Raw genomic sequence first — 11482 nt, forward strand, 5'->3', positions numbered from 1 at the left:
ATATATATACTGTATGCACTGTTCTAGTTTATTTGCACTACACTTATTTTACTGCACGTTAATATTACTGAATCTCGGAACTGTCAGTTTATTGCTTAACTAGCTGCGCCACCCATCTAATATGCCATTTGGTATGGGATTCGTAAAAGCAGTATTAATGTTTGTGATATGTCATCTATTGGAACGGCAAATGCAATGCATTTCATGGCTGAAAAGTTTGTGATGCGGAATCTTTTGGAATGGCAGAGACATAATAACCAGATTGATACAAATGGCAAGTGTCTGCATGTATCTGTAAGGTGGATTCCTAAACTGCTACAGTGATTGCAAATCTTCAACACTTGCCACTTTAGTCCACTGACCTGTTCATCTTCATCTTTACTACTACAAGCTGTATCTATCTTACTAAACCACAGTTAATTTATGCACAGCGGACGCACCAAGGCGCATGCGCACTGCGGCCTTGGCGCCCGCCCCAGAGTCAAATGCAGCGGCTTTCCAAAATGCGGCGGCGCCCGCCCCAGAGTCAAACGCAGTGGCTTCCCAAAACACGGCAGCTTCCCAGAGTCAGTAGGTGGCGCCCAAACAACACAACCTGTACAGTCATGGATACAAACAATGAACAAAGGCGCCCACACAAAGAAACCGCTTTAGTTCAAATAGGGTTATTGAATTAAATGGAAACTTTACCATGCCTACGACCTGTGAACTACACCTGAGGTAAAGTGTGCACGCCAGGTTGTACAGCCGCCCGGACGTGACCGCCCATACCACCGCATATACCCTCCATGATATTTCATCACGCAGCGGCTTCCCACCGAGGCGCATATTGCGCCGTGGCGCACGCCCCAGAGTCAAACGCAGCGGCTTCCCAGAGTCAGTAGGTGACGCCCAAACAACACAACCTGTTCACTACACTTGCTCTAATCCACTGTGCCAGTAATATAAATCGCATAACGGTCACAGACTCAAACCCAGCGGCTTCCCCGACTCAGTGGCTGGCACACGAACACCACAACCTGTAAACTACACTTGCTGTGCTTCACTCTGCCAGCAGTCAGTGTCAACAAAGGCAACAGAATCACGTCTCCACAAAACGAAACCGCTTTAGTTCAGATATGCTTATTGAATTAAATGACATTTCCCCAGACGCAACCACCCTCCATGATATGACATCCATCCAAATATCGGACGGAACAGAAACTGATTGCCATTCTTGGATTTCCGATTCGCTAGTGAATCGCGGGCTTACTTGTATTAGCTATTGCACATTATTTTTTGCTCCATAATTTAGTATTAATTGTTCAGTATTGTTGCATTATTGTACTGTTAACTGTACCATTAATTGTTAGTCTATGGTTAAAGTCCCTGAGGCAGACACTCAAGATTTTAATTATGCTTGTACAGTGTACTCATATATATATATATATATATATATATATATATATATATATATATATATATATATATATATATATATATATATATATACACACCAATACAGCTTTGATTCATTCATTCATTGAGCACTCACAACCACTAGGCCTAGCTTCTCAGCAAGGCTGTCAGCTACTACATATTGTATGCCTAACTTAACAGCAATTCTCAGTTATTCATGCAGTTCAGGAGTTAGTTGATTATAAGTAACTGAAATTTTGGTGCTAGAGACAGTGTCAGTAAATAAAATATTTTTCTCTAGCTCATGATAAATTGATTAGCTCCAGAGTACCTTTGTATCAGCAGCATTGCTTGGTACCATGTTTTGTTCTATTGTTGTACAGTAATCCCTCGCTACTTCGCGGTTCACTTTTTGCGGATTCACGACTTCGCGGATTTTATATGTAAGCATATCTAAATATATAACGCGGATTTTTCACTGCTTCGCGGGTTTCTGCGGACAGTGGGTCTTTTTACTTCTGGTATTTGCTTCCTCAGTTGGTTTGCCCAGTTGATTTCATACAAGAGATGCTATTGGCGGATGGCTGAGAAGCTACCCAATCAGAGCACACAGTTAAGTTTCTGTGTGCTACTGATTGGCTCAGCGACGGAGTGCTGCATTAACCAGGAAGTCTCATCTCACTCATTCAGCATTAACGTGCTTTTGCTACTGCATTCAGGGGATTATCACCTTCATCGTCATCATTTTTACTGCGCAGCATATTCATCACATCATATATAGCTACGTGTACTTCGCTATACAGTAAGTGTAAACTTATCTACCGATTTCATATTGCTTAGCAGTTGTCCCTGTTATTAATAGAGTAAAGGGTGGGTTGTAAACAATACAGGGAGGGTTTAAAAACGTCTAAATACACGTTAAATAATTAAATAAATATGGTGTCCCTACTTCGCGGAAATTCAGTTATCGCGGTCGGCCTTGGAACCTATCTCCCGCGATAAGTGAGGCATTACTGTACACACCTTTAATGTGATTTAGCTTTTTTCTTTGCTATTGAAAGGTTAGGCTGATCAAGACTGAACTCACAGGTAGCATGCTTGTTCTGTATGTATTAGTACTGCTTAGATGTACCACTTTTGTACTTCATCACAGTATAACAGTGTGTGCTGAACTAAGCCTGACATGTAGCTTAAATACTGCTCTCCTGCCTGTTTAAATGAGTAACATGTCTCTAAGCAAGTCTGCATCAGGTACTTCCATGCAACAAGGCAATTATGTTTTGCAGTGCAAATTAAAATTAATCATGCTATCAAGATTATTCAGTTAAACTATTAACGTAGGTTAATTGAACAGCAGTTGGTTATTAGCATCCCTACTTCAGGTAAACTGGGTTAACTGGAAGTATGAACATTTAGTAAAGAATAAGATTTACAACACCTATGGATATTAGGAGTCCAACTGACTTAAGACATACTGTATAACAAGGAGGCGGCACGGTGGCGCAGTGGATAGCGCTGCTGCCTCGCAGTTGGGAGACATAGGGACCTGGGTTCGCTTCCCGGGTCCTCCCTGCGTGGAGTTTGCATGTTCTCCCCGTGTCTGCGTGTGTTTCCTCCCACAGTCCAAAGACATGCAGGTTAGGTGGATTGGCGATTCTCAATTGGCCCTAGTGTGTGCTTGGTGTGTGGGTGTGTTTGTGTGTGTCCTGCGGTGGGTTGGCACCCTGCCCGGGATTGGTTCCTGCCTTGTGCCCTGTGTTGGCTGGGATTGACTCCAGCAGACCTCCGTGACCCTGTGTTCGGATTCAGCGGGTTGGATAATGGATGGATGGATGGATGTATAACAAGGAAATTCTGTCAGACATTTAGAATAATCCATGTTTCTCCTTTAATTTAACCCCTGCCCTGCTTTGCCCCAACCCCCTGTGCTGTCAGGATGGATAGGTTCTGACAGTCTGGGACTATGATTTGGAGCTAAAATTTAGAGAATGGATTTCATATTCTGATCTTCAGCTAAATCCTTTAATAAACATAATCTGGTGATAAAAACACTTTTAAAAATGTACTTTTGCCATGCCTTCATTGAAAAGATTGGAATGTATGACTTTTTAATTGGGGGACGATATGTTCTGATCTTGTAGACTTAATAACTGCTAGTATTCTCTTTAAAAGCAATTACTTCAATTCAGCAGTAGTTGTTGATCTCTCCCACACATAGTCTTTAAGGTATTTTATTCTATTTCTGTTTCAGTGGCAAGAACTGTGTGATATATTTAGGGAATCAAGGCTGAACTGCTCATTTCATACAGTATCATGCTGCAATATTTTATTTGAAAAAAAAAAGCTTTGGATTCTATTTGACAACCCCAAAACACTACATTTCTTTTACTTTAGCCACTGTCTTTTATGTTTACTTGTGTGTTTAGTATTATCTTTGCACTATAAACTTTGCCATATAAAACACGTGTGTGATTGTACATATGACCGGATCATTCAGGCCACATTTGGAGGTGGTTAGAAAGAGGTAGCAACCATATTCAACACAAGTGCAAAGAAAGCAGTAGTTGATTCTGATTTGGGTTAATAAAGATTGTGACAGACAACCAGGGGCCTTGCCCCATCGGGATGCCTGGAGAAGGGAAGGACCGGGAGAGGGGCAATATCTTCCCTAGGGCGCAAGAGGGCAGCACCCCTGGATAGCATCCGGGCCATGGATATGGAGCTGGGAAGCTGAACACTGTCTGGGGCTGGGGGGGTGCCTTGACAGCTCTGGAGCCTTGGCATGCAGCACCTCCGCCACACCCGGAAGTGCTGCTGGATGTTAATTAAGAAGCACCTGAAGAATTTCCAGGTGCAGTATAAAGGAGGCCGCCTCACTCCACTCGTGAAGCTGGAGTCGGGTGGAAGAGGATGGAGCTGGCAAGGAGTGGAGTAGAGGTGGCAGAAGAAAAGACAAAGAAAGGACTGAGCAGACTTAATTGGTGGTGATTTGTGCACTGTATTGTGTGAGCAGGTGCAGAAGGAATTAAACGTGTGTGTTTTGGGATATTTGGCGTTCGTGTCTGTGTCTGGGGCATCTTTCACAAGATGATGCTGGGTCACAATTCCATACATAATGTAGATACTAAGAGTGCATTTTTATATATATTTAAGATAACAAAATATCTTATAATAAAGCACAGTTTATTCAAAGAAACACTTGAATAAACAAGACAATAGTGAAGAAAAAAAAACCTGTCAAGCTAAAAAAAAATAAAGCTGCATTCCCCTACCCACATTAGAGGTCCACATGTAGTTGGATAAGAAACTAAATGTTTTTACAAGGCAACCTAAGCTTTTATGTGTATGCGTGTACACTTAATTCATTAAATAACTGATCTGTTTCAACTTTTATAGGGGCTGAAATATCCTTTATCGCAAAACTTTGCTCCTGATGTACCAGGCAAAATGTTTGTTCTGGATTTGGAGGGGGATGTCCTAAAACCAGTTGAACTCCGAATCAGCCATGGATTTGACATGCAGTCATTTAACCCACATGGAATCAGCACCTATATTGATCATACAGGTACTGTGGTGTGACCGTATAATATAGTATTATTGAATTTAAATCCTTTACCTCATATATTCATTCATTTTTTGTTTTTGTATGTCACTAACCCTAACCCTACCTTGACTTGAATGACTTAAACACAAATGTGTTTGGGATTGAGTCTTCCCAGAAAGAAGACATGAATTATTGATTCCTGAGATAAGTAAATCCAGACTCGGGCTTTAATGCTTCCTAATTTTATTCACAAAGTATGAAATACATGTAGCAAAGTATGTCCCAGGTAAACATGACTAACATTTTTCGTAACAACATATATACTAAATTGTATTACTTGCACTTGGCTCCTCTGGGAGAGGCTCTGGCTTTATGCATCTCTTAAAGTTGATTATGCCTTCTTTGCCATTGTCTTGCATGTGTATTTTTAAAGAACACAAGTTTGCTCGTTGCAACTTATTGGTGGTAGCATCCTGACTGTACCTTTTGGGCTATTTGTGTGTGTGTGTTTTTGTTTTTTTTTTTTTAATGCTTCACCATAGATTTAGAAGAGAATGACAGATAAAGCTTTCAAGGTAAGCTCATTTCAATTTTGATACAACACTGCTAATTTATCTCTCTACTTTTTTCAAACTCTGCAGTAGCTCTAGTCCTGGAGGACCACCGTGGCTGCAGGTTTTCATTCTAACCCTTTTTTTAATGAGTGTCCTGTTTGTGCTGCTAATTAACTTCTGGTGAATTCATTTTAATTGAATTGCTTTTTTAAGATTTGCTCCCCTGGATTTCTTCATCATTCTTCTGAATTGCTTCATTTCTTTCCTTAAATGGCACCCAAACAATGTCAATGTCAATTTATTTATATAGCACATTTAAAACAACATAGGAATGCTGTGGCCAAATTGTTTTACAATAGAAGAAGAAAAAAAAAAAAAAACAAAAACCATACAATTAACTTAAATAACAAATAAAAATAAAATAAATGGACATAAATAAATAATAAATAGAAGTAAGATTACATAATCACAATGAGGAAACCATTAGTATTACTGAAGGTCATGGAAAGCAAGTGAATAGAAATGAGTCTTTAATCTTGTTTTAAACAGTTCAATTGTAGATGACTCCTTTATGTAATGAGGTAAAGAGTTCCACAGGCGAGGAGCAGCAGCTGCAAAAGCCCTGTCCCCCTTAGTTTTACACTTGGTACGAGGGACAACAAGAGACAACTGACCAGAAGATCTAAACACTCTATATGGCTGGTGTAAAGCACACAATTCAGATAAATAGGCAGGAGCAAGCCCATGTAAAGATTTAAATACTAGCAACAAGATTTTAAAATCAATTAGAAAACTAACAGGAAGCCAGTGTAAAGAAGCTAATATTGGAGAAACAGAATCAGACTTTCTTGCCCCAATCAGAAAGCGAGCGGCAGCATTCTGGACCAATTGTAATTTGTGTATCAGGGATTTGCTAATCCCAAAATACAACGAGTTGCAGTAATCAAGGCGAGAAAAGATAAAAGTATGAGTAGCTTTCTCAAGATCCCTAGAAGATAAAAAAGGCTTGATCTTACCTAAAAGACGAAGCTGGAAAAAGCAACTCTTGACAACAGAATTAATCTGTTTCTCAAAAGAGAGGTTACTGTCAAAGATAGCACCAAGACATTGGACTTGAGGTTTGCAAAAGACAGAGAGAGAGCCGAGAAGGCCAAGACCAATTTGGGCTTTAGCTGATGGACCCACTATAAGCACCTCCATTTTATTTTGATTCAGATCAAGAAAATTATTAGCCATCCACGATCTTAGTTCAAAAAGACAGTTGTGCAGTTGATTCATTGCAGAGTTGCAGACGGGAATATAAACCTGTGTATCATCAGCATAGCAGTGAAAAGAAATGTTAAATTTCCTAAAAATACCTCAAATAGGGTGAAGGTATATAGAGAATAAAATAGGACCCAAAATGGATCCCTGAGGAACACCACATTTAAGAGGAGCAGTAGACGAATAAGAGGAATTAAAAGTCACTGAAAAGTGTCTACCAGTTAAATATGACCTGAACCAGTTAAGAGCAGCCCCTTTAAGCCCAACAGGATGTTCAAGCCGCAATAGCAGTATCTCATGGTCAATAGTGTCAAAGGCAGCGGACAGGTCAAGGAGGACAAGGACTGCAGCACCACCTGAGTCCGTAATAATAGAGATGTCATTGAATTATTTCAGGAGGGCCGTCTCAACACCATGATAATGCCTAAAGCCAGATTGGTAGATCTCAAATAAATTACTGGAGTTAAGGTGATGAACCAATTGATTATAAATAAGTCTTTCTAATATTTTAGCCAGAAATGGCAATTGGGAAATCGGGCGAAAACTGACTAAAACTCCAGGATCTAATTGTGCCTTTTTTAGACAGGGATGCACTGCAGCATGTTTAAAAAATGAGGGCACAACCCCCCTCACTGATAGAACCATTGATAATGGCTAGTAAAGGTGGACCCAAAACATCAAAGGCTTCCACTAAGAGGCGTGGTGGTACAATATCAAGAGGACTGAGAGTTGGTATAAGGGTGTCAATAGTACTTTTTAACTGTGAAAGTGAGACAAGATCAAAAGATTCCAAGACAATGCTATGATTAACAGTAGGAGGTTCATAGCCAGTTGGAACAATACCACAGCGGATAGTATCAATTTTACTGACAAAGAATAAAAGAAACTGCTCACATGAAAGAACAATGCTATTTAATCCCGTCACAGAATGAGGGTGAATGGCCGCATTAATTGAATTAAATAAGAACCTAGAATTCTTAGAATGACGGGATACTAAATCAGCAAAGAAATCATGTTTAGCTTTCTTAAGTGCAACCTATAAGTTGAATAGAGAAGTCCTAGAAATCTGTTTCTAAACAATCAGTCCATCTTTTTTCCAATGCTGTAACACGCAGTTTGACAGGCACGGCGTAGTGGTCGCATAGTTTCATTTAGCCAGGGAGCAGGTCTTCCCTTATTACAGTAATCCCTTGCTACTTCGCGGTTCACTTTTCGCGGATTCACGACTTCGCGGATTTTATATGTAAGCATATCTAAATATATAACACGGATTTTTCACTGCTTCGCGGGTTTCTGCGGACAATGGGTCTTTTTACTTCTGGTATTTGCTTCCTCAGTTGGTTTGCCCAGTTGATTTCATACAAGAGATGCTATTGGCGGATGGCTGAGAAGCTACCCAATCAGAGCACGCAGTTAAGTTCCTGTGTGCTGCTGATTGGCTCAGCGACGGAGTGCTGCATTAACCAGGAAGTCTCATCTCACTCATTCAGCATTAACGTGCTCTTGCTACTGCATTCAGGGGATTATCACCTTCATCGTCATCATTTTTACTGCGCAGCATATTCATCACGTCATATATAGCTACGTGTACTTCGCTATACGGTAAGTGTAAACTTATCTACCGATTTCATATTGCTTAGCAGTTGTCCCTGTTATTAATAGAGTAAAGGGTGGGTTGTAAACAATACAGGGAGGGTTTAAAAACGTCTAAATACACGTTAAATAATTAAATAAATATGGTGTTCCTACTTCGCGGAAATTCAGTTATCGCGGTCGGCCTTGGAACCTATCTCCCACGATAAGTGAGGGATTACTGTACAGCGTATCTTGAGCAGAGCAATTGAGTTTAAAAACGTTTTGCAAGAAGAATTTAATTCTAAGACAGAATCATCGATACCATCATACTGGACATGTACAGTACATCAAGACTAGAGAATATGGTTTTAAAATCAGATATAATAGAAGAATTAAAAAAGCGAGAACAGCATGGAGCACAACTAGTAGTAGGAACATCAACAGTAATATTCAAATCCATCATTATAGAAAAGTGATCAGTAAAAGAAACATCGCATAAATCAATATTATTAACTGAAATATCACTTGTAAGAATGAGCTCAAGGGTGTGACCGAGACAGTGAGTTGGCATATTAATATGCTGGATAAAATCAAATGAATCCAATAGAGATAAAAAGTCATTAACCAAAGGTTTCAATTGACAACAAACGTGAATGTTAAAATCACCAACAATAAATATTTTGTCATGGGAGAGGGTAATATCAGCCAGGAGATCAGAGAATTCAGAAATGAAGATATCATTAATTACAGAAGGTCTATAAACCACAGCAGACAACAAAGAAGGGGAGCTGCACACTTCAAAAGTTGTAGTACGAAGCTACTAAACGGACCCCTTGTAAGGATCCGACAGAAGAACATACTTTTAAAAACAGTGGTAATGCCCCCACCATGCCGAGTCAACCGAGGAGAGTTTAAAAATGAATAACCTGATGGTACCAAGTCAGTAGAACATGAAGAGTCACCATTTACAATCCAGGTCTCTGGTGAAAAATAAATCCAGTTTATTTGAGATAATAAAGTCTTGCAGAATAAAAGTTATTAGACACTGATCTCATGTTCAAAAGAGCAGTCTTGATGGAAGTAGAAGAGCTCGCTGTGGGATGTGCACAGGTGAGTGTGCGAAGATTAGCAGCATTTACTCTCTGAGAGCACACAGAGGAATAGTGATGCCGCCTTGAGATGGAGAAGTTAAATCTGGTAATCCAGTGCCCATGGACCAGGGATGGAGTCCTGTGCAGGAGAAGATGGGTCATAGACGACTCGCAGGCATCGAGAATCCAAGCTCTGGGACTTGAGTCAGCGTTGTTTAACAGCAATACCGGCTCTTCTTCCACGTCGGCGGCGGGTGTGTTTGCGTCTCTGAGAGGCATTCAACTTACTGATACAGGTGAACATCTGCATCCAGGTGAAGAAGTCAGGAGATGAATAAAACAAAGGTGGAGGTTCACATAATATCCCATCAGGAGATGAAAATTGAGAAGAAAGCAAGCAAGAAAATATGTTAAGAATCACAATCATAGGACAGTGGCCGCTGAGATAAACTAATGTATAAAAACAAAGTTAAAACATAGATTAGTGAGACAAGCAGATGGCCAGCCACACCAGTCGACGCCATCTTCTACAATCAAACAGAAATGAAATGTGAAGTGAAGGAGCCAACAGAAGACCAACTAAGTGAGGGAGTCAAACTCCAACCAATTTCACTCCAACCAACTGCTTAATGAGGTGCCAATTCTTGTCGTTCAACCAATTCTTTATTTCGTGGCTTGTTGCTGCTCTTGTGGTGCATTAGCAGATATTTCCAAAATTGTTGATTTTCTAAGAGCCATATTAAAATGTTTTGGGGACCTGAGAACATCGACATTCCTGAGACCTTCATCTTTCTTTATTTTTAGATATTGTATGATGGACACCAGTTGTTTTGGCTCATTTTGTATCTCATTATTGTTTGACTGCTAATTAAGGAAAAAGAAACAATTAAGGGGTCTGAGTCTTCAAGAGCATGTCAATTAAAATTAGTTCAAAACAAGTTACTTAGCAGCAAAAACAAGTAACTCATTAAGAAAAGGGTTAGAATGAAAACCTGCAGCCATGGTGGTACCTCCAGGACTGGACTTTGCGACCCCTGCTATATAGGATATAATGGTGGCACCTCACTACTGACTGAACTGATCATTATAATAATGAAGAAGCATGTAAGAATCACATTTTTTTTTTCTACACTTGAACTAATAGGATACAGTGGCAGCAGGTGAAAGAAATATGGGTGGGGATGCAGTTTTTGGGGAGACAAATTAAAGCAGTTCATAGCTCAGGAGAAAAGAAAAAACACACGCACAAACTATAATGTTCCCTTTACACAGAGAGCTTTGAGCAGTGAGAAAAAAGCTATATAAATGTAAAGAATTATTAGTAGTAGTAGTGGTGTAGCTATAAATGTGTTGGTGGGTGGGTATATATGAAGCAAGGTGGGCGAATAAAATTTCATCCAGATAAGACGGTTTATAGAACTTCACCATCAGCAGGTGAACGAAAGGGATCCTCTAATAAAACCCTGCTTAGTAATGCACACAGTGTTGGAAGATGCACACACACAAATTCAAAGTTCCAGCTATTCTGGGTATGGCCTTACGATGATTCAAAAAACAAAACAAAAATTTAACTGGCATGATAGCACCCATAATATAGACCAGGGGTCCTCAACGTCGGTCCTGGGGTCCCACTGTGGCTGCAGGTTTTTGTTCCAACCAGCTTCAGTTTTTAATTGGACTCCTGGGCTAATTAAGTGAATTGTTATTTGCCAGATTCTGTGTTGTGGGACAAATATAGAAATTTAGAAAACTAAGTCTGGTAAAAAAAAAAAATATATATATATATCCATCCATCCATCCATTTTCCAACCCGCTGAATCCGAACACAGGGTCACGGGGGTCTGCTGGAGCCAATCCCAGCTAACACAGGGCACAAGGCAGGAACCAATCCCGGGCAGGGTGCCAACCCACCGCAGTGTATAGATATGTGTTATTTTATTTATATATATATATATATATATAATATATATATATATATACACACACACACACACAAGGGGGCTTTGCCCCCTGCTCGCTTCGCTCGCCTACCCCTGGCGTTTTGAACCCGTGCCCGC

The 11482-nt window shown here is 40.1% G+C and overlaps 2 protein-coding genes across 2 annotated transcripts in view; one reads left to right on the top strand and one right to left on the bottom strand.

Annotated features, from left to right (window-relative positions):
• Nucleotides 1-11482, bottom strand: part of asb4 (ankyrin repeat and SOCS box containing 4) — a 191631-nt gene that overhangs the window by 76703 nt on the left and 103446 nt on the right. The window lies entirely within an intron of this gene.
• Nucleotides 1-11482, top strand: part of LOC114663374 (serum paraoxonase/arylesterase 2-like) — a 107364-nt gene that overhangs the window by 13147 nt on the left and 82735 nt on the right. Inside the window, exon 4 of the mRNA XM_028817065.2 lies at nucleotides 4795-4963. Coding sequence (XP_028672898.1) covers nucleotides 4795-4963 — 169 coding nt within the window. The remainder of the gene's footprint in view (nucleotides 1-4794; nucleotides 4964-11482) is intronic.

Source organism: Erpetoichthys calabaricus, chromosome 13 (assembly GCF_900747795.2).
Source record: "Erpetoichthys calabaricus chromosome 13, fErpCal1.3, whole genome shotgun sequence".
In the NCBI taxonomy this organism is placed as follows: Eukaryota; Metazoa; Chordata; class Cladistia; order Polypteriformes; family Polypteridae; genus Erpetoichthys; species Erpetoichthys calabaricus.